Source organism: Phalacrocorax aristotelis, chromosome 3 (genome assembly GCF_949628215.1).
Source record: "Phalacrocorax aristotelis chromosome 3, bGulAri2.1, whole genome shotgun sequence".
NCBI lineage: Eukaryota > Metazoa > Chordata > Aves > Suliformes > Phalacrocoracidae > Phalacrocorax > Phalacrocorax aristotelis.
In genome coordinates this window covers 98,203,591-98,229,628 of record NC_134278.1, presented here as the reverse complement: position 1 = coordinate 98,229,628, position 26,038 = coordinate 98,203,591, and the positions used below count along the sequence as shown (strand labels likewise).

General features: G+C 40.5%; 1 protein-coding gene across 4 annotated transcripts in view; it reads left to right on the top strand.

Moving 5' to 3' along the window:
• Positions 1-4,859: 4,859 nt before the first annotated feature.
• The window catches only part of PPP1R21 (protein phosphatase 1 regulatory subunit 21), a 32,655-nt gene continuing 11,476 nt past the window's right edge, over positions 4,860-26,038 (top strand). For 2 of the 4 annotated variants that reach the window (XM_075088650.1, XM_075088648.1), the window contains exons 1-13: positions 7,373-7,561; positions 8,134-8,202; positions 8,575-8,721; positions 10,216-10,317; positions 11,025-11,189; positions 11,282-11,340; positions 13,729-13,823; positions 16,117-16,169; positions 18,330-18,479; positions 21,498-21,599; positions 21,675-21,763; positions 22,605-22,741; positions 23,745-23,837. In XM_075088650.1, the coding sequence (XP_074944751.1) occupies positions 8,587-8,721; positions 10,216-10,317; positions 11,025-11,189; positions 11,282-11,340; positions 13,729-13,823; positions 16,117-16,169; positions 18,330-18,479; positions 21,498-21,599; positions 21,675-21,763; positions 22,605-22,741; positions 23,745-23,837 (1,180 nt within the window). In that variant the 5' untranslated portion in view covers positions 7,373-7,561; positions 8,134-8,202; positions 8,575-8,586. Of the gene's footprint in view, positions 5,065-7,372; positions 7,562-8,133; positions 8,203-8,574; positions 8,722-10,215; positions 10,318-11,024; positions 11,190-11,281; positions 11,341-13,728; positions 13,824-16,116; positions 16,170-18,329; positions 18,480-21,497; positions 21,600-21,674; positions 21,764-22,604; positions 22,742-23,744; positions 23,838-26,038 lie in introns of those variants that run through there. The other 2 variants (XM_075088647.1, XM_075088646.1) reach the window with 2 other exon arrangements.

The following is a 26,038-nucleotide window of genomic DNA, read 5'->3' as shown; positions in this document are numbered from 1 at the left end:
TAAACAGGAACAGTTCTGATTAGAATGTTTCCTAAACTACAGGTAAATCTGTCAGCTCTCTGTCCTGTGTCTGTCTCTGGAGATTTGAGAAAATTAAGACAAAGCCGTGCCATCTTTGCTACAGGTAACGGCTCCTGGTTTGTTGATGATACTCTCATGGGTGAGGACCTCTTTCAAAGGCTTGCAGGTCTGTGTCCACAACTGCTGTATGTGAGAGAGCATCCACTTCTCACTGTACAAGCTTCATAATGCTCCTTCTCAGTTCAGTCTTTTCCCTTTCTCTATAAAATCGGACGATTTGTCTGTTTGGATTTAATGTATGTTGCTTTTATTTTATTTTTCTTTCTCCAGCAAACGTGCAAGACTGTAGAATCTGAGTGCAGGGAGTCTTAGCTGGGCCAACGTTTCTCAGCTATGGCCCCTGCAAGCATGAAGCGAAGAAAAGCAGGAAATAGGGCTGTAGAGGATGTGTAGACCTTCAACAAAAGATGGCAGAGCTAGGGAAGAGGTTTCATTTTCCTGGATGAGGGGGAACTCCGCATTCAGGAAAAAATGGAAGAAACATAAACTTCTTCAGCTGTTACAAAGTTCTGTTGTTTTATGGAGCGAGTATCAGTAAGGATTTGCTGTGAAGATACAGAAGTTGCTGCTGTTGCACCACGGGCTGGTGTGTGTTGTACCTGAGTGGAACGTGAGCTGCAAAGTCAACTCTGACTTATCACAAGCAGCTGCCTGCTCGGTTTTTCCATCTTCTCGTTCTCAGCAATTTCTTTTTACACAAAGGCACCACTCCCCTGGCCACGCACACACCCTATAGATGACTCAAGCTATTTATTCTATGGGCTGGGAAGGGACACGAGAGACAGAGAGGCTTGTTTTCACTTCTGTTTTTAAATGCTAGGGAAATACTGAAATGATAATGACTACAAATAATTAAAAGAAACTGTTCTGTGAAGTGTGTATCTGTACATGCATGTACTTTTTTTTGAGTACTTGTCTTTATTTTATCAAAACAATCAGGTTTTGGAAAGAGGTGAAAGGTTATATATAACAAGTGGTTTGTTAGATTCACGACAAGAAATAATGAGTGCCTATCGTGAGCACATATCCTGCTGTTCATACTTGCCGTTGCTAAGATAACAGAAACAAAACACCAGTTTAGGGTGGTTGCAGCTTCCGAGGATGTGGTTTATGCAATGCATGTGATAGTCTGATGACTGAAGATGGCTCCCTTCCAATAATTTTTTAATTTTTTTCTGGATTTTAGAAACGCTTTTGTGGTGAATACTTGTAAGCATGTAAGTGATGACAATGAAGTTTATTTTCCTGAATCACAGAAAACATTCTGGATGATTCAAAATATATTCGTTTATTTCTCTACCTGCACCTATTCACTAGGTATGTCAGTACAAGTTCTGACTAATCGGACAGAGGAAAAGGCATTGTTTGAGCTGGAAAGGGAGGATAAATCAGCTTGAAAATAGAACACATCAAAACAATCACTGTAATTCTTAAATAAATTATTCTTCTGGAGACAGCATCTAAAATTCAACACCCATTATACTAGCTGCTTAGCACAGACATAAGAGAAGGACCACCTCTGTTCCACTGTATATCCTTTGCTCTCCATTCTCTCCCCCATGAAAGCCAACAAGACAAGCAAAAATGCTATGACCCTTGTAAGGGGTTTCTTTGCTCAACACGTCATGTTTTAGCTTGCATTAAGTTCTGCTGCCGTAATGTGTACTTATACTCATGTGGGTGGATTTGCAGAAGGTAGTATTTTGGGGGTCCTGTGGCAACCACCCCACACTGCTTGGCATTCCACTCACTTGACCTCTCTCGCTCTGAACTTCTGATGACAAGATCAGTCCTTCGCAATTATACACTGAGTCACCGACAAGTAAGCATTACGACACCTCGCTGCAGCAACATGCATTGTGCACCTCTCCAGTGCAGTGGTTGCAGAACCTTGCTCTCTAGGGAGAGATCACTATTAAGAAAGTGCTTGCAAGGAAACAGCACAATAAAGACATTTTTTTCACAGCTGAAAGTAGGGGAAGTAGCACTGCAGCAGCAATAACAAAACAAAAGGATGAATCTGAACATTTCCTATGAGAAAGTTAAAAAAAAGAAACAAACCAGCCACATAACTTTTGCTACCTGTGTGTTCGGGGAATTTTGACTCAAGCTGTTCACCAAGTACCACTATGGAACGGTGACAAATCACAACATTATATGTTCTTAACACTATAGGGACTCCAGGATCCATGAGAAACTGGGGAAGAGACAGGAGCACTTTAAAACAAGAGGCTGGCCTGATGCTTAAAATCCACTGAAGCAGAGCTGTTCTGATGAGCCTAAAAATCCTGCAGTCAGCCCTCCACCTTACAGCCTTTAAGCGGTAAAAGCAGCCAACTTCTGATTCACTCCACCCATGTTTTAAGAAACTGGCATTACCTCCTATGATAAATGCCCTATATAACGTACATTTGGATCTTGCCATTCTGGATTGATGCAGTCAAATAAATTCTGTGTTCCTTCACCCTGAATGCTAGCTGCCCAGTCAGAAATACCGTTGTTGTCAGTGGGAATGCAATTCATCCTGCTACAACTGGGCACTGTAATTCCCTCAGCTCCCTTTTGCAGCTTTCAGCTGTGAAACCTCTCTGCCAGCATTCACTGCACCAGATACAAGGAGAAAATTATATCACAAAAGCATCTTTGAACACAGCACAAACCAGGAGTACTGTATTTTGCACAGTATTTTCAAAGCATTTCAATCTAACATTTCATGAAAGACATATCCTAGAAAATGCACACCTAAAAATACAGGTGTAGAATCAATTGTAATGGTTGTCAATGGTTTTCCAGTATAAAACTTAAAGGCGCTGACATGTGAGGACATACCATGCAAGGTGTGTTGCTGTTAACCCTGGTGTGCTGAACAGCAATTGCAAACTCCCTTTACTTTGTTAAGAACTTCTGCAGGGAATACAAAATGGAGTGGAAGGAGTAGTCTATCATAGCTTTAATGTTAAAAACCAGAGCTTCCTTATTTCTTAATCCAGTATTGCTACTTAAGCTTTTCTGGCCATGCAGAACACAGCAAGATCACTTGGATGAATAGTGACAATATGTGTTTTGCTTTTTTCCCCTTTTAGACTTCCTAGAAATGTGTAGTCTCTGTTCTTGGCAATATGGATCAGCAAGATGTCCTCCAACATTAAGACTTCCTGTGGAAATACAAACATATTTACTAATCTGGCCACCATATCATATTTACTGCTTGCCAACTCCACTACTGTGATAAGCAAAAGAATAGCACACATCATCAAAGCCTCGAGACTAAGGAAAAGGATTGGCTCCCATTACAGGCACCTACTATCTACTCCTACTTAAGGGAAACAAAGAGAATAGGAGGTAAGAAAACGATGATTTAGCATCTCTAGCACTACCCACTGCTGAGGAAAGGCTATGAAGACCTGATGCTGAAATCAAGTGGAAAAAAAATGATACCATGGAAACTGAACAAAAATAATAATTTGCTGTTACATCTCTATCCTAGACCAGGAAGCCCTTAACCTGCAAATCACCAGATGCTCAGCATTTACCGGTGAAGTATCATCACATTTTTGCTTTATTATTCTTTTCCTTACACATCTGTTTCCAGTCATTTTCAGAAACAAAATCCTGCAAAATTGGCTGGATATCTGGCAGGACCACATACACCTATTACGATATCTTCATATTCTGCTTAAAGAGTGCTGATGGTATATGCACATTTAAATGTTTGGCAAATCTGAGGGTAAAGCACGGGGAAATCGGAGATAATTAGTGTACTCTAAGCAATCTCGGAAGAGGAATGGCTGAATGGTGGAGAAGCTGCAAGGAGGCTCTGAAAAAAAGGGACCTACACGCTGGAGGCAGCAGAGAAGGGCCCCCCGCCCCAGGAACCAGAGGGTGCAGATACTCGAAATGACCCCCCAGACTGGAATTCGGGTTTCTGCAGCTTGAGAGCAAACTGGCTGACGGCACTGCAGTAACACTCGATTTACCCGCGCTCCCCTTCCTCAGGACATACCGGCACTGATGGTTGAAGGCCGTAGGACGAGCCAAGTGCTGGCACCCACTAATCCCATCCCTGCCACTCACTTGTTGCGAACCATGAGCCATTACTTAACTGCCTTTTGTTTCACCTCCTCACCTACGGATCTGCAAAACCTGCACTCGCCTCGGTTTCTGCGGGCGCTACGTTAGAGCCCAGATCTGACTCGGGGGCAGGGACGCGCGAGGCCCTGCCCCGCCGCCCTCCCTCCCTCCGTCGCAGGCGGGTAACAGGCCCCTCGCCTCGCCCTCTCCCCGGCCGCGCACCCCGAACTCGGGCTCCGCTCTCAGGCAGCCGCCCTCAACGGCCGGCGGCGGCGGCGGCACCGGCCCCTGCGGGCCGGCGTGACCGCCCGCCCCGCCCCCCCCGCCGCCCGCCGCCCGCCGCCGCCGCAGGCCTAGGGCCGGGGCTCCCCCTAGCGACAGCACTGCCTCGGGCGGGGAGCGACGGGACGGCCCCAGCACTCTGCCACCCCACCCCCCCGGCACCACCCGCAGCTGCCCGCGTCGCGATGGGCCGCCATGACACCCTCCGCCTGCTGTCGGCTCCCCCGGCCGCGGGCAAACGCTGCCCCCGCGCGCGGCCTAAGTATTTTGGGCGGGGCGGGGCCCCGTAGCCCCGAGGCCACGCGGAGGCCGGCAGCCGTTACTACAGCAACAGAGGCGGCCGCGATCACCTCACCGGCCTCACGTGGCCCCCCCGGCCCCACCTTCTCGGCCCCGCCCTCCCCCTTGCCGCCATCTTGGAAGTTGCGTCAAGATGGTGGCGCCGGCGACATAAGCTCCTCCCTCTCTCCCCGCGGCGTGATAACGTCATCGCGCCCCCAAACCCGGAAGCGTGTCTTCGCGGGCGTGCGGAGCCGGCGGCTGCGCTAACGCCGAGGCGGCGGCGGCGGGATGGCGGCCGCCGCGGAGCTGCAGGGAAAGTACCAGAAGCTGGCTCAGGAGTACTCCAAGGTATCGGGCGCCAAAGCCCGCGCCCGGCGCTCCGCGAGCGGCAGCCGCCGTTCCCCGCCGGTGCCGCGCCCCCTCCAGCTGCTCCTCTCCCTGCGCGCGGGCTGCCGGCCGTTACGCGCCTAATGGCCACCTCACTGAGGGGAGGGGGCCTTCCCCGCGCGGCCTGCTAGGCTGAGCCCGCCCTACCCTGCCCTGCCTGGGGGAGCCGGCTGCTCCGCCCCGCTGCCGCCCTGGGGCGTTGGGGCCCGGACCTCCCCCCCCCGCTCGGCCGCCTCCGGCCCTGTGCCCCTGCCGGGGCGCGGGGCGGCCGCGTAGAGCTGAAATGTGGCGTGTTTGGGGCCCAGGGGTTGCCGCGTCTTGAGGATGAGGTGAAGGGAAACTCGGGCGGGCAGGGGAGGTCCAGCCTGCAGGTGCCGAGATAATGTGGTGGTGCCGAGTGCTGGCTGGACAAGCCGGCGTGAGGAGGAAAGTGGCCTGTCTGCAAAGCATATAGTAGGACAAATAATGGGTTCAGCCATGCCAGGGAAGTGAAACTAGCAGATCTTTCCCTTGCCTTTCCACTTCCCGGTCAGGCATGAGGCTAGGCTATCTATTTGGATGTGAACATTTGTTGAGTTTTTGGTCTTGTATCTTACCTATAGACTCATTGAGTTTGCTTTGACTAGTGGGTGTGGGAGTTCAGTGGTGTTAGTGCTTGCAGTGGTGTTGCAGTGTCTTGGAAGTGAGGATGCTTGACTCCACACCTGCCTCATGTCTGTTCCCAATCTTCTGCAGCTGCCCTAGGTGACTTTGCTTCCCATTCCTGGTGTTACTTAATGGAGTATTAGCAACGACTTCTGCCTTGTAGTGGAGAATGCCTTTCCTTTCCAAGGTGCTTGAGATGACTTCTTAAATGGTGGAGTCTTGCTTAATACAGAACTCTTAATTCTTGCTTCTTCACTAAAAGGAAGAGGAGACTGTTGGTCTTGAATGGCATAGTTCTCCAATGGCCTTGGGAAAGAAAGCCAGCACTTTGCTTTTGGGTAACACAGCATCAGTGTGTTTGGCACAAGACCCCTGACTGTACTTGATACCTTTCCCTAAATTACAGAATGATATGTCTTTAAATACTATTCTCCTTGGAACTGCTATTAAAAAAAGCCTGTAAAAAATCTAAATTGTTCAGATTCTTTTTTTTTAAATGCTTCCACAAAATCATTTTAAGAAAACTGGATTCACTTTGGGCTTTGTAGGTCACAGCTCATATTTCTTGTGGCTTTCTACAGTGGCTCTGCTGTACCTTGGAGATTAAAAATGGTTCAGGATAAGGTAATTGAGGGACTTTGCTGCTTGATTCCCAAATGAAACTTTAAAATGTGGACTTCTGACTATAGCTTCTGAAAGTTCTAGCTGCTGGATCCTCTTTCTTTTAGTATAATGGTGTCCAAAAGCTTTCTTCAAACTTCATCTTGCAACTTTCTCCCTGTGATGTTCTATTGGTTCTTTGTGGGAGCTAATTTTTGGTCTCATCCCATGTCGTGTGCAACAGCTCTAGGGCATTGTGGGAGCCCCTTTGCAGACAACTCTCCCTTTTGTGCAGATGAGCCATTGTTCAGTTGGCTATTTATTGTGTGCAGGTGGGAACAGAGTACCCCTGGGAATTTTTTTGCCTGTTCACTTAATTGTGTTGTGGAAGACCAGGAGAGGGGTAGACAAGAGCTCGATAGACTCAAGATGTGCCAAGGGAAGTACCTGCCAAAGGATTGCTTTCCTTCTCAGTTCACAGAGCAGTCCAGAAGAAGGATATGCGTTTTCAGAGTCTCTTCTTCCCTCAAGCTGCAGCTTCTGGTGCTCTCACACAACCCTGATGGAAGTAGTAGTCAAAAGGCTCTTTCAACTTGTGACAGCCTTTGGTGGATCACACTTCAGCTTGGGTATCTCAATTGCAGCAGGATTGAGATAGTTCATTCACTGCACCTGACATGTTCCTGCATTAGTAGCTGTGGCAGAAAAAAGGCATAGAAAACTACTGCACTGCTTTTTCTTGCTAGGGAACACCTGAGCTTGGAAGTTTTTCTGTGGTGCTCTTGCAAGTTTCTTCTCTTGCCTTTGTGATACCCGAGCAGCACAGTGGGAATACGGCTGGGCAAAAGCCTGTGCTTAGCAATGTCAGCTGACTTTTGACCTTTCAAATATATTCAGTTGTCAGACTGAAAAGGTTAGCCGTTGCTGTTATACATTGAATCTTGCCTTTTATGCATCTGCCGGAGGTATTCCCCAACACTATACAAACCCTTTTAATTTATATCTGCAACAGCTGGACTCAAACATGTCAAATGAATACAAACTGCCATTGAAGAAACCAGGATTCAAGCAATTATCAAGGAATGGGAAGATGGAACTTCCGGTGTCCTCATTGCTGCAGGGTAGAGGTACCCTGTGAAGTGACTGGAAAATAGATTTCTTGAGTATCAGTTTTCACCGCAGTGATTTTAGCTCAGATTTGGGAACAATATAAGTAAGTCTTAGAGGGCTTTTTCTTATATGCTTTTTATGTGTTTTCCTGAAGTGTTTGTCAAGCTGGTCTCTCTGGATCATCTGCTGCTACTGGTAATAAGTATTTTTGCATTATAGTTAAGGTCTTCTTGAATGGATGGAGATTTTTACTTTATTGTGAGCCCTGTTTATGTTCCAGAACCAGTCATGAACAGTTTTGGGGAGAGACAGAAGTAGCACTGAATATGAGCAAGAACTTGATTAGTCAAGGTTGCAACTCTTCTGTATTTGTTCACTGTTCTTCAAACCTTAACTGTATTTAAGTAACTAACCTTCAAGGTACTTACTCAGTAAGAATTATGTTCTAGTTGACCAAAATATTCAGATGGTAAAGTAACTTCTTGTTTCTTGGTAATTCAGGAAATAAATTGGATACTTTTTTCAACCCGATACCACAACTATCTACCTGTACAGAATACTTGAAAAAGCATGCACATCTGGTGCTCTCATGAGAGAATATGGTGCTTTATGCACATTCTAATGAATGGCTCTTATTTATTCCTTGTATAGTAATTGGCATCTCTTATTTTTCAGCTTCGAGCTCAGAACCAAGTACTGAAAAAAGGGGTTGTAGATGAGCAAGCAAATTCTGCTTCTCTGAAGGTAATCTCTAAAAACTGCTTGTGTCAGATCTGTTAAGCTGTGGCAAAATAGGTAAACGGGAAGGGTGAATGGGAATACCTTTTTTTACTCAAAGTTTTCTTAAAAAAATAAAGAACGAACTTGGTTTAGTAAAAGAAGTTCTGTTCTGCAACTAGTCTTCATTGTTCTATGTAGGTACTGACTTTGTAGAAGTGTAAGGTCGCTTCTTGATTAACTTGCAGAATGAAGTACCTACTTGTGTGTGATCTATGGGCAGCTGAAGGAAGTAAAATGTTTTGTAGTTTAAAAGCACTGCCTTTTGCCTCTTCAGTGTTCAAACAGTGGAGAAAGCAATTTTTAATATGCTCCTTTTTATGTAACACTGTCATTCAGGAGCAACTGAAGATGAAGGATCAGTCACTGAGAAAACTGCAACAAGAAATGGACAGCTTGACCTTTCGAAATCAGCAACTTGCCAAGCGAGTAGAGTTACTTCAAGATGAACTTGCATTAAGTGAAGCTAGGGGCAAGAAGAACAAGGTATGGGCTAAAGGCAGGAAAACTTGCTTAGCAGATGTCTGCTCCTCACCTGTCAATGCCTTCTCCTGATTTCTAGTGGCAGTTGCTTTGTGTCAAGGGTTGAGCTGAATGTTTTTATCAGAACTTGTGTTATTAACTGATGTTAGTGAAAATACCCACAACATAGGTATTGGTACATATATTATATGCTAAGTAGTTCTCTACACCTCTTTCTAGTATGTCAGCTGACTGATGCTGAATTGCTATCTCCCTTTCCAGATATTTATTAAGTGTTCAAACAGCTGGGAAAGATCTTGGAGCTCTGTGGTTAATCTACGGCTATGAAGAAAACTGATCACCCCTCACTTCTATTCCCACCTCCTTGCTTTGTAATTTTGATGTCAATGGTTAACTCTTCAGCCTATGATTGTAGCTTTTCTAGTCAGCACTTACCTGAATCTTATCAAATGACTTGAAAGCTAAATATTTAGCTAGTATTCCTTATGTTATTTCAAAATGATGGAATAATTTCAGTACTGTGATCTTTCTTTGCCTAAATGCTTGCTGATTAAACCTAGTTATACCATGTTCTGTTTAAGATCAACCATGTCTTCTGTAGGTAACATCAGAATTCCACGGGTGTTGTGTGTCTGTGTCAGACTGCAGTCCTTTTAGAAGAACATAAGCCCATATCTCAGGTGTTGTAGCTCATAGGCTGGCATCAAATGCAGAGGTGGCTTAGCTGTCCCAAGCACTTGGAGTTTGGTGTTAAGTCTAAATGTAAACAGTCTCCCTCATGTTTAGTGGTGGTACTAGCTTTGCTCAGCAGTGGGGTAGAGCAGAGAAGCAGTGTGGGATTCACTGGTGATCTCTGAGTCTTCTGGACTAAATGGGTGGAAAATTAAGGGAACAGTTAGCAGAGAGATGTGTCTGTTCTCAAGGTAGTTGGTGGACAGTGAAGATCCTGTGTTTTCCAGTGCTGCCTTGTGCTGCAGCCTGCTGTGGGATAGTGCACTTTCAGTGATTATACCTGGTCCCTGCTGAGACCAGACCAGCTTACACCTCAGCACTTGGTGGTGGCAGACATGCCTTAAACACAGCTACCAAAACAAGTAAGCCTGTCTGCGGAGGGCTTCATATTGCTGGCTGTGTGGAATCACACAAGATTCAAATGATGTCAAATGGGCACCTGCCCATACAAGCAGTTTCGTGTGTGTGTGAATGTGATGCCTGAGTAGAGGCTTTCCTGAGTTCTTATCGAGTTAGCATTCTACCACTAAACAGTAACAATGGCATGAAGGAAAAAGTGCTGCCTTTAGGCTTGTGCGGTGTGCCATATGTGTACCTTTTGATATATTGCCCAATGTAAGTAATTATGTAATTAAAATATACATAAAATAAATATTCATGACTCTACTGGGAATTAGCAATGGGAAGTGTTTTCATATATTTGGGGATGGGCTTTGGGATACCTCCAGAGACTTGGAGATAATGAATGCACTTTCCTTCTTTTAGAAAAGTGCAGAATCCTCATCTCAGTTAAGTCAAGAGCAGAAAAGTGTCTTCAGTGAAGATCTTCAGAAAAAGATAGAAGAGAATGAACGACTACATATACTTGTGAGTGAAACTTTTTTAACTTCTTCTTAGTTCAGAAAACTGATCACATGAATGAAGGTAGAGAAAATAAAATGCTGTCTGAAAACTAGTAGGTTTAGAAGCTTAGTTTTATGCAAAACAGTAGACTGGATCAGATAGCTTATTTATAAAGATGTTCATTGGGCAAATAAAGTATTTTGACTTTAGATTCTTCAGACAGTTTGTGGAATAACTTGCATAATACATGTTTTCTCATTTAGATTTTTAACTTTTGGTGACACTTAGCTACTATGCTGAAAATAGCCATATAGTTGGTCCTGGGTGGAAACTTCTCTTTAGTTCACTAACTCTTTCAGATTGCCTTAAAGCTAAAAATATTTTCTGCAAGTTGCTGTAATTAAGTCAGGAATTAATTTACTGAAATAGAATGCATTTCACTTTGGTTTAGAACACTTGAGAAAAACCTTATGTGTCGAATCTAGTTTTTCAGGTGTTTACTATTAGTTGGCAATATATTTAAGGAATGCTTGGTACTACAAAACTTCAATAAACACAGAGTACTTTGTTCCTGAATCTTTTCTCTGTAAATAACATCATAAAATTTCTGTTTATCTGAGAACTAGTACTTATTGTTAACCTGGACTGGCTAATTAAATTTGTGTAACTCATAGGACTAGATGCCATAGCAAAATGAAGCTTTCAAATGAGCTCTGATTTTCTTCTTTTAGTTCTTTGAAGCAGATGAGCAGCACAAACTTTTAGAAGCAGAGCTGAGAACTAGACTTGAAGTTTTGGAAACTAATGCTGCCCAGCATCAAGCTGTGGTGGACGGTTTAACGAGGAAATACACGGATACCATAGAAAAGCTGCAGAATGATAAAGCCAAATTAGAAGTAAGTTTTTCTCTTATAAGTTTGAGAAGTTTTGAAATGTAATGTCTTGCTGTGTCAATACTTACATTGTGGGATTATCTTCTTGCATAAAGATCAAGTCTCAAACACTAGAAAGAGAAGCTAAGGACTGTAGGCTTCGAACTGAAGAATGGTGAGTGCTTTTATTTAATATAATGAAAAATTGCTTTAAAGAAATAACTGCTGTAAAAGATAACCAATTTCTCTAAAATTAACTTTTTAGAGAATAGTACCTTTAAAAAAAAAGCTGGGGGGAGGAACTTTGATAAAACTGAAAATACTGGGCAACAGCACATTAACATCAAGACTTTACAGGTCAGACCCCTTTTCCTTCTGCGGACTATTTAACTAGACAATCAGCTCCACAGAATCAACTTTCAGTAAGAGTAGTTTTGTTGCCAAGCTATTTTAAGTAGCTGTGAGGTTGATGAAAACTTGAAGAATTTGTAATGGAATGCTATAAAAAGCAAAGAAACTACTGACCTTGTTTGAAACAAAGTTATGTGGGTTTTTACAAACAGCTTCAAAAACAAAGCTTGGGTAAGGGATACTGAGACAACCAACGGAAAAGTTTCAAAAAATCCCCTTCCACCCCAAAAGCGTCTTGAACAATCACTTTTGTTTCAGGTGTAACACTCTCAGCTAGAATATTTGAAAGTGTTTTGATGTTGTTGAGGATTGTATTGTTAGTTTTGGAATAACTTCATTGCCTTGAAGACAAGGTGTAGAAGATGGGAAGAAGTTGAGGACTGTGGGCCAAATCAAACTAGGGTGCCCTTCTCTGAAGTTCATTTTTAAGGTACATTTTTAAAGGTATATGTGCAGTTTAGATCTTTAATGGATAAAATGCGTAGTGAATGATTAGATGAAAAGTTCTTGCTTTCAAATGGTAACCATGAAGTATGTATTATTTTGATAGATGTGAAGATACTTGAATTCCAATGATTCTCCTCTAATACAGGTCAAGGTTTCACTAAGAATGACTTGCAAAAGAGAATGAAAGCTGTGTTTTGCTGCTCTCTGCTTTTTTGTGGTGTTTGAAAACCAGCATAGTCTTAATCTGCTACTATTCAGTTCTGAGCTTGTCTGTCATGTTCTATGACGACTGAGTAATGTCATTGTAAGAAACTGTCCCCACCATTTAACAGGGAAGGCTTTTTAAAGATAATAAAGCCTGATGCTTCTTTGTTTTAAACACTGAAATCAGTATCTAGTGAACACATGACAGAAGATGTCTCTGAGAGTACTGCTCTTCTGTTTTCCCCACTCTTTTAGGGGAAGAGATCCGTTTGCCTCCGACACCCATGCTTTATTCAGGAAAGCCAAGGGGATGTGAGACTTGACAGCTTGCATGCCTTGAAAATTAAAGGGCAGAATGTAAAACAAAACATATCAAACCACTTGTTTGCCATTCCTTTATGGTACAAAAAAACCATCCATATTCCTGCGGGTTGTCTTTTGAGTTTATTTTCCACTATGCCCAATGCTACTGGGGTTTGTGCTGTAAGTTTCTATGTGATTTTGGAGCTGTTATTCAAGAGAAATGTTTGTTAATGTGCATGAGCTACTATTGGTCAGTTTCTTCTTATCTTGCTTGTCTCTTTTGGATTCATTTTCCTTGTTAGCCCTGATAAATTTCCATATATCAAATATTTTTTGTAAAAAAGGAAAAGCTGTTGCTTTGACACCTTCCCCCCCACCCTCCACTACATGTGCAGGAGTTCTAGATCTCAAATGAGAAGCAAAACAGTGAAGAATTTGGGGGCCTAAGTTGGGTAAGGTGTGGAATTTGGTCTGAATCAATATGCAGTAATCTCTGATGTATGTATCTAATGCTGGAATATGTTACTGTTCATCTCAAGATCTGTACTAATGATGCTAGTAATCTTTATTATTTAGGTTCACATCTGTATACACAATCAAATGTAAGTGAAACAGATCTAGAGAAAGATAATTTGAGAATGCATCAGAAATGTAATCGCTAAGTCTTGTGGGAACGGGCTGTATCATAGCAGTGTTTAAATATGGGGCTTTGAAAAGCTTGTGAGGTATTTCTAATAGTGATGTGACATAGTTAACTGAATTATTGATAACTCACTACTTGCGTATTGGAATACCGCATCAGAGATATAGTAACTAATGTAACACCCCTTTTGTACTCCCATTCAAATTCCAGTAGAAAAGAATACCTTCATGTAGCCTATACAAGAATTGCAGAATTGCAAAATAACAAAGATTAACTCTTAGTAAGTTGAGCTTCTCAAAAATGGAACATAAGATTTACAACAATTTATTGCACCTTTCACTGCATTTGTTAGGGATTAAAATACAATGTTGTATAAAATATGAGATAAAGGAGGAAAAATTATTCCTACTGTCTTGTTTCTATCTAGCTTCTAGAAAGAGGCAGGTAACCATACACTCAAGGAATGCTAATGGTGAGCTATGGTGTTGGTGATACAGATTAAATTTTAAAGGTTTACAATATGTGTGTGGTTTTTTGTTTGTCTTTGTTATTTAGCCAGCAACAGTTAAAGAATCTTCAAGCAGCTTTGGGCAGTAGACTGGAAGAATCTCTATGCATAATCAATGAAAAAGTACCTTTTAATGACACAAGTACGTATTGCCTTGGTCTGGGTTTCTTGTTTAATTTTGGGTATCCATCTGGAGGAAGTACTCCTTACGAATTAATGTGTTAGCTGTGAGAAAAGTTGGACATCTGAACAGACACTTGGAGGTAATTGTAATAACTATTCATCATACTTGTCATAATCTTATTTAGTGATCTTAAAATATCAAGGTTTTTTATATGTCAATGAAAATTAAAGCTTTCGAAGGCTTTTGAGTAATTTGGTACTTGTTGATGGAGCAGTGTAAAAGATGAAGAAACACTGTCAATCTACTGGTTTCTCCACAAAGATTTCTGTAGTTGCTCATCTCAGAGTATTATTTTTGGCAGGGTATATTCAAGAGTTACAGTAAGTTAAGATGGGGATAAACTAGTGGCTACAGAGATGTTGACTTAATGAGGCATAGCATCATTAATGGTCTACACTTAGCATTGGTGGGAAGTCTGTCAGTGTGTCTCATCTCTGATCAGAGAACACCCAGACTAGTTCTTATCTGTGGTTTGTCTCAGACTCATTCATCTTTTCAGGGAAAAATCCGTGTTGAATTTGGAGACTTTTACCTGAAGCAAATTTTTTTCTGCTTCCTTTCCAACTGCTGTTAGATGAACTGAAGTGCAGAGGATACCATGAAGTTAGGAGTGCTCAGTCTTTGCATTGCTTTGGTACAAGGAACTGTTAGTATGTGCCAGATCAGTGCTGTGAGTGGGTACTTTTGTAAACAGCTTGAACACAAGGTTGTACTTGGAGAGGCAGCAGCCTGTGCTCTTCTGGCAGTGTGACTAGGAGGGCTGGGAATAATGAAAAAGCTGATAGTAGAAGAGAAGGAGCAGAGAAGTAAAAACAGGCTGTTGAATTTCCAGTAGGTTTTATTGGTAGCTTTTGCGTTTTCATTCAGTTTAAAACTTGACGACAATGCTTTGAATAGCTTTCGGATCTCTAAAATTTGATCTGGCGGGGTGCTGTAGGTGTGAGCCTTTTAAGTTCTCTGTTGGGTTGGCAATCCAGTGAGTCTTGGCTTAGAAACACCAGATCATCTTCTCTTTAGGAAATGTTGACTCTCATAGTATGTTATGCTTAGGTGTTGGTGTCTTCAGTTGATAACCCTTTTAACTTCTTTCTTCTTGTAAAGATCACTTTGCCTGGCATCTGCTGTCTGTTTCTCCCTCTCTGGCTTCTTCAGCTGATTTTTTTTTAACAGGTGGTTATCATTGTATGGGAACTTTGGTGCAAGTAACTAGTTTATCTGCTCACTCAGCTGCCATATCTTAATGTTTTGTAGAAAACACTGCAAACAGTGGACAAATTTTTAGTGATAGAATAATGACAGTCAGGAAATGTTCCTGCTAGGGATTCCAACTGTCTTGCTATAGGCTCTGTAGTTGGTTTTAAGTGTAACTAGCAGCTGGCTTCAGTTTCAGTAACAATCAAATGACTTGTTGACTGCTAAGCACGCTTTCGAGAGTAGAAAGGTAAAGTTTTCTGAAGCGTTTTCTTACAAGTAGGATTCGGTAATTTTGGATGCAGTTTTTTGTTCTGAATACAGCTGCCTCTTCCTATGTGTTAATTCCCAAATTAACAAAAGGAATGAGAAGCTGTAATTTTCCTTTGTGTGCAAATTTTAAACTAAAGTAGCTATTATTCCATTTAATTGAGATGGATGTGATTCCTTTTAAATCTCTGAGACTTCGTAAGCTGTTCTCTAGGTACAGATATCTTTCTACCTCTTCAAAAGTTGTGCCTGCTTGTAACTGAATAATCATTCTAGTTTCTCTAACTGGAACAGAAAGCTGAAATATGTGGAAATATCTTACTTGAAATCATCAACAAATCAAGTACGTACAGGAGCTCTTTTAAATGCGCAAACTAATAAAATACATTAATCTTATTTGACAGTGCCTGGAATGTAATTGAAATTTGAAGATCATCTTGAATTCTTAAAGGGTTGTTTTTTAAAGTTTTTGCTCTTGTTAGGGATGAACTCTGTTCTTTTGGGCAAGAGGATTCTGCTCTTACCTGTCAAATTCAGGGTATTCAGATGGCTGAATTTGACTTATAATCTGAGGAAAGTACAGAAGTGCTTTCTTTCCCGCTAGACACAGTAACAGCTCTTAATGGAGGGCGTTTAGGCCTACTTGATCGAAGTGAATTGTTGGTATCTTTTTAGTTAATATTACTTACATGAACTGTAATATTACTGCAATGAAATGTTGTTTAAAAAATTACTATTTACCAACAAGTGTGTCTAAATAAGTGCATATAACTCAATTTTTGTCCTGTAGGATCTAATCAATACAATGCTCTGAATGTACCATTACACAACAGAAGACATCAGGTAAGCGCTCTTTGTGACTTTGTATGTAAAGATGCAACCTTCTACACAGATACTGAATAAAAATAGTCATTTCAGTGAACTGAAATAGCAGAAGATAGTGTGTCTTACTACTACCATGCTATTCCAAGGGAATTCCTGTCCACAGAGCCTCTATGCTTTTCAAAAGGTAGTCTATACTGTTCTTATGTCGAGGAGTCAAGTTGTCTGCTCACCTTGCTTCACTAGACCTAATCCATTTCCTACTGGCTAATGATATCTCTAGATATTAACTCAGGCATGCCTTTCTAAAAAGAGTGGCAAAAAGCTTTAATATTTGTCTCTTATTAAAGTTACGTGAAATACTCATTTACTGTGCCAACCTGCAGTAAGTTAGAACTTGACCATTTAATTTTTAAAGTTGTTAAAACTACATTAGTTTAGAGGTCTTAAGCTTTTTCTTGAAAAAGGGTAGTTTTGGTATTTTAAATTACTTTTCTTTCAAACTGAGCTGCTTCGGTCACATCACTTGAGCCCAAAGAATGTTTGCATTTGCAAACTATATGTTGGTGTGTATGCTGGAATACCATATTAGTTAATATTACTTGTCGCTAGTCACGTTCTTTATTCCTTAAATCGATTATATCTTTAAGAACTCTGCATTTACATTTTATGGGATACTTCTTGCCAAAACCTCTTACTTGCAGCCAAATTGCCCTTATTAATTGATTTTTAAAAAGTTTCTGTTCATTACTGTAATTTTATAAGTTTCCTTGAATACTGAGTAAACCACAATCCCAAAAATGAGTATTAGTTTTCTGTGAATAGCTAAACGTATTACAGCTTTTTACAGTAGTAAATCAGATACCTTGATGCAGTCAAAATTTTCCTGCCTTGCTACCACTGGGATGGGCTCCACAGCACTCTGTTTTTTCTCTTTGCTTGTATATGTCTCAAACCTTCAAGATAGTGCATTCAGATGCCACTGTAGAAAGATTTCAAACAGCAGCTTTCTCCTTTCTTCAGAAGTGCCTGTAAAGAGACCTTCTTAATATGTCTCCTGTGACAACAGGTGACCTGCTGTCCAGTTTTGTTATGGAAGTAGTCTTAAATCTACCGGTTGCTGAGTTCTAAGGAAAACCTGAATAACTGTGTGGAGGGTTTCTCCCTTTACTATTTTCTGCTAGCACTATGTCAGCCTGCCTCATGCTTCAAGGTCTGCACTCCTGAAAATGTTCCAGGACAGATTTTTATGACTGGCTTTGTCAGTGGAGGCAAAACGCTGGTGTATTAGCACAGGCTGCAGTGCAAAGGACAGCAAAACAGCAACATTGTCTGTTTTCCTTCCTGGCATAGCTAATTAACATACACAAACATAAGTATAATGGGTGCATTAATAACCCACCACCGTTCCTGATCTATAATCAAGATTCACTTGATTTAACACTTAATTGAAGCGTTAGGAATACATCTCTCAAGGATAAGTCATTCTTGGCTGACATGTCACTTCAACCTTATTCTCTCCTCCATAAATCACAAGAGACTGTGGTTTCCTTCTGTTGCCTTTGCTTTTTCAGAATGTTCCATTTTGGATTTGTTTCTTGGATACCTTCCTACTGCACTAAGCCACAGTACAGCCTTAATCCTGAGCAGCAGCTCAGTTCTGTCCAGGTGGGAGGATAAGAATTGAGTGTTACTGGTTAGAGAAGCAGACACCTCTTGTTCTGGGAGGAAACCTTATTGGCTTTTACTAATTAGAATTAGGCGTCCTTACAACGAGGCGTTAAAATTTCTCACTGTCATCACGCTGGAAGAACTGAGCTGTTGTCAGCAACTAGTCTATTGGTCTTTAGAAATCTTACTTTCAGAGATGGTTTCTGTAATTGTACTAACCTCTAAGTGTTCTTGTGGCCTGTAGTTTGAGAAATGCAGCAGAGGCAAAGCGTCACCTGTTGTATGAAATAAAAACATACTTTGTCATAGAAAAACATGCCCTTCTGTGTGGCATTGTAGTTTATGAATAAACTTTAAAAATTGAGTTAAAGATAATGGCTGCTATGTATTTTAGGCTGAACTAATAACAAGAAAAATCATTGATAGCAATTTTTTGTATCCAACTATAGTATTTTTTCATATTTATATAGGTGCATGTCAAATACAATAATCTTATAACTGTCTTTACAGCTGAAGTTGCGAGACCTTGCTGGCCAGGCGCTGGCTTTTGTTCAGGAACTTGTAACAGCTCTTTTGAACTTCCATACATACACTGAGCAGAAGGTACAGATCTTTCCCATTGATTCTGCAACAGACACTATATCACCGTTAAATCAGAAGGTAAACTTACGGATTTCAGCTACAAGTATATTCAATTATGTAGACTTTCACAAGTGAATAATTTTAGTCATGCAAACTTCTACCACCTTTATTGGAACGCTGTGAGTGTGTTCCTGAGAGGCAGCCTCTCCTGTGTGAGAATTCTTTTCTATTGGGTGAATTATCTGAATATGAGCGAAGGTATAGCTGCAGAGAATCCTTTTCCCCTGTGCCTCCACTACAAGAGCGATATGACAGTCAAGTCAAGGCGTTGCTTTTTAAGTGCTAAATTAAGGTGCATTTGCCAAAAGTTCAGTTGACTTAGTTTAAAACAGAAATATTGCACGGCAAAATAGATGGTTGTCTTAGTGCACTGGGGCATGGGAGATGCTGAGACAGAAGGTCTTGTGTTTAAAATGTTTAACTGTAATGTGAAATAAACTGGATGTAAGGTAGGCTTATAAAGGAGAGAACTTAGACTCTGTCCCTTGTCAAAAAACAACTTTAATCTGATTTGGGGCTATTTGTGCCAAGACCTTTCCTTTAAGGGTTCTGAAGCTTCAAGTCTGTAAAACATGTTGAAATTATTACACGAAACCTGACCTGCCTCTTGCTGTGCAACTCTGTGGGAAGACTTTTCTGAGAGTATCATTCAGAACTGTTAAACTGCATCATTTGACTTTCTTTTCCATGCTTCATGGCATGGAACTTTGTGCACAAGGATTTGCGTGGGGATGCTTTGGAATAAAATTGCTTTAACATCGGAGTTGTTGACTACATAGTGCAAGTGGACATATGTGCATTTAAGTTGCTGGATGACAGTATTTTTTGATTCAGATTATAATGTCAATTTAGTAGTTTGCAGGGCTCAGGAGATGGGCATGATTTGCATTCATCAAATAGCTGCAATGCATGTAGTGGCAATGTTAACTACCACAAAACTCATGTTCTCGGGAAGACCTCCTCTAATCTCTTTGCAGGCAACAAATATGCTTGTGAAGGTGTTTATTCACTAGAGAAATCCCATGCTATTTACCTTCTCAGTTGCTTCAAGTATCTGAATCAAGAATACGCTTTTAGAGATTCAGCGTAGACCTTAGTTTGAGAATAACATTTTCTTGCTCCTGCCACCAAATGTACTCAAAATGGCATATCCTTCTTGTGAAAACTATGTGGCTTTGTCATCTATGTCTCCTTTTTTATGTGGCTCAGTGTGTTGACTGGATTCTACAGACACTACTGCAGTTTACAGTAAGGGAAGAAAACCAGGTTTCTTAGATGTCACTTCTCACGCTTTTTTTTCTTAATGTCCTAGTTAACACTTCTTTACTGCTTTTCAGCAGAGAACTGCTTTCGTACAACTGAAACATGCAACTTAATCCGAACTGTAATTTGATTTCTCTTTTTCTGGTAATGGATTCTGATTCAGTAGTTCAGGCTTTGTTTGTTTTCATAATGATGTCTCCTGTAGTCTACCCCATTGTGTATTCATGACCTAATTGCCTCAGTGCACACTACCTCTCAGGGCTTTTGCCGTGAATTTCCAGCAGTGATGCATCTTTTATCACTTACTGAAGCTCCTGTATTTTTCATTAATTTATCTATTTTCTTGGCAAGTGTTCTCAGTGTGATCTTAGCTCCTCCACTGAGTGGTTCAAGAACCTCCCCTTAACGTGCTAGACAAAATGAAGACAAGTGTCAGGTAGTGGCTTAGCACACTTGCACTGATTTATTTTTCCCCAACTCCAGGTCTTGTCTGGCGCTTTCGAGCTATTTTCCCCACCAAACACTCAAAGTAGATGTGGACAATTCCCTTCCAGGTTCAAGTATTCCTTTTCTCTTTAAGTATTGGATTGCTGGGTTCTGCTGGGTCTTCAGCATCGTGCCAGATAACTCCAGTCCTCTCTTTTGCAACACAAGTCAGGAGCATTCTGCATGTATTACTTCCTCCTCCTTAGACTTAGGAATTTTCCCTAATTCCATCCAGATTTGTGCATGCATGAGAGCTTGGCATCTCTCTTCTTGTTAATACTATGTTACTGCACTGTAATAACACAAGAAATAATTAAAATTTCTCATCCCTATTTGCCTGGCATCTTTAGCTACTGTTGTGGGATAAAGAATCAGAGGTGAAGTTATCTTTCTGTGGGGTAAAATAAAACCCAAGATCACTTTTGACTACCTGTGTCAGTCTGTGAAAGAAGCTTTTTGTAATACTGTGGTATCAAAGTTGAAAGCTGGTGATACAGTTACACTTTGATCATAAGGGTAAACACCTTTGTTCTCGGGTATACTTTTTTGGAAATGAAATTAGCTTTAGAATTTACTTAAGCAATTTTTAGCAAAGTCAGGCAGTTCTGTGAGGCCAAAGCTTCATAATTACCCAAACCTGTCACAGTTCTTGAAAGTAAGAATTCTCCCATTGGCTAGTTACTGCTCCATCCTTTGCATTGGCATAAGCACACTTTAACCAACATTGAAAACCGAACTGGATACAGATAAAGATTGAAATGTATCTCTTGTTCTCAGTTTTAACTCTGTTTAGTTCTTCAGTACTTTGCACAGCATAGCTGTGCAAATGTTTGTGCTGATGCGTAGGACAAGGGCTGAGAGGCAAACAGCAGCTGGGAGGAAGACATGGTAGTTTATTCTGGTGGCTTAATGGTGCATGGATCTAGCCTTAATTTGATGGAGTTGAGCAAGGAATGCAGGAATGTTTAAACTTAAAAAGCAGCAGTTTGGTGTGCTGTGCATGGCAGTTAAAATGAGATAGGGTGCGGTGGCAAACCCTAGGTGGGGTTTTGCCTGGATTTCTGTTGTAGTCTTCACTATTTCTCATTTTCCCTCAAGGTGTGTGTTTGTGTGTCCTGTAGAAGAGATTGATGTACATCACTTGACTCTTTATATCTTATTGTTGACATCTTGGGGAGTCATCTAAGATGACAGGGTGCTTTGCTAAAGTGGACTGTTCGATTGTTAACTTGAAACAGTTTGCAAGAGCCTTCAGCAAGCACCATTTAAAAATCTCTCTGTACTCAGTTCTCACAGTATCTTCATGAAAATGCTTCATATGTTCGCCCTCTGGAGGAAGGAATGCTTCATTTGTTTGAAAGTATTACAGAAGATACTGTGACAGTCCTGGTAAGATTTCTTATTTTTAGTATTGAAAAAGAATTTTACAGAGCAAAAATATTTACATGTTGTTTTTCCTTCCAGGAAACAGCTGTGAAATTGAAGGCTTTCTCAGAACATTTAGCTTCCTACTTATGCTTTTTAAGAAAGATTCTTCCTTATCAGTTAAAAAGGTACTTTAGATTTGATAGATCAAATTAAAGGGATGCTAAGTGTCAGGCAGGCAGTGTTGTCAACATCTGCAACCCAAATATTAAGTCACCCTTTAAAGCACTCTGGCTTGAAAGGCAAAACTTTTTTTACCTGCCAGTTTTTGAGCCTTTAGGTTATGCATGTTCTTAACTGGGTGTTAGAGCTAAAAACATGTATTAAAGCCTTCCCCGCCCCGCCACGTGAGACTTCAGTGAAAGCTGCACAGATCTTTTGATGTTTCTTAATGTTACTCAATAGCATTGATACTGTTCAACTGTGATACACTGAAACTGTTAATTTCTTGAGCCTGTCTGAAGATTATCATGCAGTAAATGTAGCAAGGTAGTAAAACTTGGCCAGATGCACATCCCTTCTGCAGTGAAAATTGTTGTCCCCAAGTGGCTTGAAGGGAAGTAAATTATTAGTGCAAAGGACTGCTTAAAAAGCGGTTTTGGATTAAGGAAGAAGAAAAAACTTATTTTATGTTGTCTTTGTACCTGTTCTTCTGCTCCTTAGGAAGCAAAACATAAATTATATGCAGCAGAAGAAAGTCTTTAAACTCATGCAATCAGTTCCTTGCTGAGAGTGTAAACTGTTCCTGGCTTGTGACTGAAGCTCCTAAGAATGAGGATAGTACACGTACACAGTAATTTTCATGTATTGCTAAGTTACTCTGCTTGTTAACATTCCTAAAATAAATTCCTAATCTATTGTTTCTTTGGACTGGGGATGGAGAGAACACTAGTTATCTACTCCAAAACTCATAAACCTGTTTTTTAAGATAATTGCTCACTTTTTAAAAAAAGATTCATATATTCCTAGTTTGGAAGAAGAGTGTGAGTCTTCTCTTTGCACAGCTGCTTTAAGAGCTAGAAATATGGAGCTACACAGAGACATGAAAAGGTTGACTGCAGTGTTTGAGAAGCTACATACATATGTTAGTCTTCTTGCGTTACCAAGTAAGTGCCGGTTTTCACTCTGTTGGTTACATTGTGACTGGAAGGTATAGTTTTCCTTCTGAACCAGTTTTCAACAAACAAAAAGATCCCAAAGTAAACCAAACACCCTAAAACCCCACCACACCAAAGAACCACACAAAAAATCCCACTTCTGACAGAGGAAACAAGATTAACGCTACTCTTTTGGTACAGTTTAAACTATGGGGCGAGTTCTGCAGTATGCTCTGTCATATTGGACCCTCTTTGATCCAGGCTGGGAGGCTGAGTGTGCTATAGAGTGTGTCTTTAATGCTCTGCACTCTTCCATCTGGATAAACATGGGCATAGTGCAGGCCTGGAAATTACCAAGCAGTCACGTACCACGTTTTAGATAGTCATAGTTAATTGTAGAGGAGGAGAAACAACTGTAGGTTCTTATAGTACAACTGACAGTACATCTTCTGGTATCTCTTAATCACAAAATTGTTAATATACTACATTTCATTACTAATTATCACTTCCAGCTCCTCCTGTTCTATTAAACTACAACTCTCCATGGTAATGACTAAATCAGGTAGAAACTTTTTGTGTGTGTGTGTGTAAACTATATCCAAATGCATACTGTAAATAATAAGAGGAAATAGTTACTGTATAGCTTCAGGTTATTTTAGTCTTCACTGTTTAGAAGCACCAGCTGGTTCTTCCTACAACAGTGAGCATGTAAATCTATCTTTGTGCATAATTGTTTTTTGAGACCAAGAGTTGATATTTGTAAAATCGGAATGAAATTTAGGAAACTTGGAAGTCTTTTAGCTGTCTACTATGGCAAAATTTGGTGTGTATATATATCTAATATTAAAGGAAGGGGAAGTTTAAGCAAATGAATCTGTTATGGTTCTTCAGTTCTAAAGATCGTACCCCATGCAAATGTTTCTAGTAGGTGGAAATCGGATGATTTTTCAAAGCTTACTTTTTTCATTCAGGGTTTAACCTTTTTTTTTTCCTTTCTCTGTGGTACTTTTAGGTACAAAACCAGAAGGACTTCTTAGGACAAATTACAACTTGGTGTTTACAAACATTGCTACAAGTCTTCATGGATTTCGTGACATTTTAAAAGGTGAGAGCACAAGAATAGTGGTATGTTTCAGCTCTGCTTTCTTCTGTTTAACATAGCACACATACACTCTGTAACAATGTTAAATGTGTAATATGTGATAAATCTTGTTTGGTTTTGCCTTTACAAATGAGGATAAGGAGCTAAGCCTGCTAACTACTTGTTCTGGACCTGCATGCATGTTTTTCACTCCTCCATTGTGTTAGCTTTGTTCTTCTAAGCTACTGGAATATTTAATTGTGGCACTCTGGATCTTCCTGTGCAGTATTAATTCAGTTACTCATTGTCATTGCTCTAGTGGAACTAGCATACAGAATAGAATGACATTAAATATAAATATTTTCCTTGGCTTCCATCCTGTTGACCTAGTACCTGCCTTCAAAGAGCAATTTTTCCTTACAGTTCTCAGGTTGATTACTATTTTTAACATGAATATATAACTAAGGGTTACAAAGAAGTCTGATTTCCTTTTGACGCTTAACCTCCTCCTTGAAAATGGCTTACCTTCCTTTTATCAGAAGGACATGGATATATTACATTTTCAGTGAAGTGATGTTTGACTAAAACTTGGAGTTTTAAAACACTGGTGTTTCTGTGTATCCTAAAATTTCTCTACCATATAGCTGTTCTCAGGGAGATGATCCATATAGATGAACTGTTTAAACATTAGGCTTCTATAACTCTAATAGGTTTTTTTTCTTTCTTCTGGTCTTTTAGCAATAATGTCAATAGCACTGCCCCGTTTTGCAGTGTTGTCGCTGAAATCAGGATTAAACCTTGTAACACCAATGTAGTGTTAAAAGGCAGGCATTCATTATTCATGGAGCCGGATGCACGGGGGATCTTCCTCCTAACGTGCATACCTTACACACCTTTCCCTTGTGATTTATATAGACCAAAAATATACATATTCATCTCATCTATACATATTCAATATTGTTCTCTTCGGTGATTGGAACAAACTTGCTTCTTCACATGTAAATTATTGCGCAGGCTCAGTTGTCCTTTCCCATTGTTCTCTTTCGAGTAGGTGGTATTACTTGGGTCGGTGGTCTGTGAGTCAGGGGTCACGATCTCCCCCGCCGGAATTACCTTTTACCTACTTGTCTCTTAATCTTGGCAGTCCTGGCCAGTTTTCTCAGTCTACTACACGAAACCGCATTTTGTCATCCTTTTCCGACAGAAGCACATTGTCTATTGTTTTGTTCACATTAATGATTACCTAGGGACTAAAATACAGATCGAAGAATACACTGATTGGTATACTCCATGTCCCCAGACTTAACATCCAGTTGGATAGGGCTGTACAAGGAGTATAGCAACATCCATGGTTGGTTAATTCCATCACTCTGGTTACAGTGTCCCTGTTTGAGATTCTACCACAAACAGAGACATGAAAGCAAAGTTTTGTAACATAGAGAAGTTTATGATAAATACCTTTTACCTCTTAATATAGTTAGTACAATGTAAAACCAACCCAACTTGTACTTCATCAAAAGAAATAAAGAAAATCAAAGTGTTGAAGAAAATGGTCAGTAAAATTCATTAGCTAGCAACAGAAATGTTGTGCTTAACACCTCACATTCCCATACTCCAGAATGGTTGATTTGTCACTTCTTTCCCCTCTTCCTTCCCAGCTCAGACTAATTTCCAACTGCTTTAGCTTGCCTAGTGTTAAAACTTCTGGGGGTAGTGGCCTGGGGGTTCTCCATTCTGTAGCAGTAGTACTTTATTGTCAAATAGGTGCAAAGTGTTCATTTGTCAAATAATTATGTATTTTTAATTAGGCCAAGTTTGGAATGTTTGTTCTTACATGATATACTTGAGGGCTTTGTCATTTGTTGTGTGTGGTTTTTTTTTGGGGGGTGAGGGGTGTTTTGGTTGGCTGGGTTTTTAAATATTGTTGAAATTAATTAGTATATATAAGCTAAAATGTTTTTGTGGATGACTTTCAAAGTTTTGTGGTGGCGTTTTTTGTGTGGTGTTTTTTTTTCCTCTGAGGACTGTTATGTTGATTTTGCCTGAAATAATTGTAGAATATAGGAAGTAGTATTCTAAATTTCTGGTAGTCTTTTAGATTTGCTCTGACAGAATTAAAATACTCTTCTAAGTCATGTAAGCTTAAGACTCTGATATTGAATGTGACTAAAAATTCTACTGTTTTAGTGTCCTAATGTAAACGTATGGGAAATATACTTGTAGAG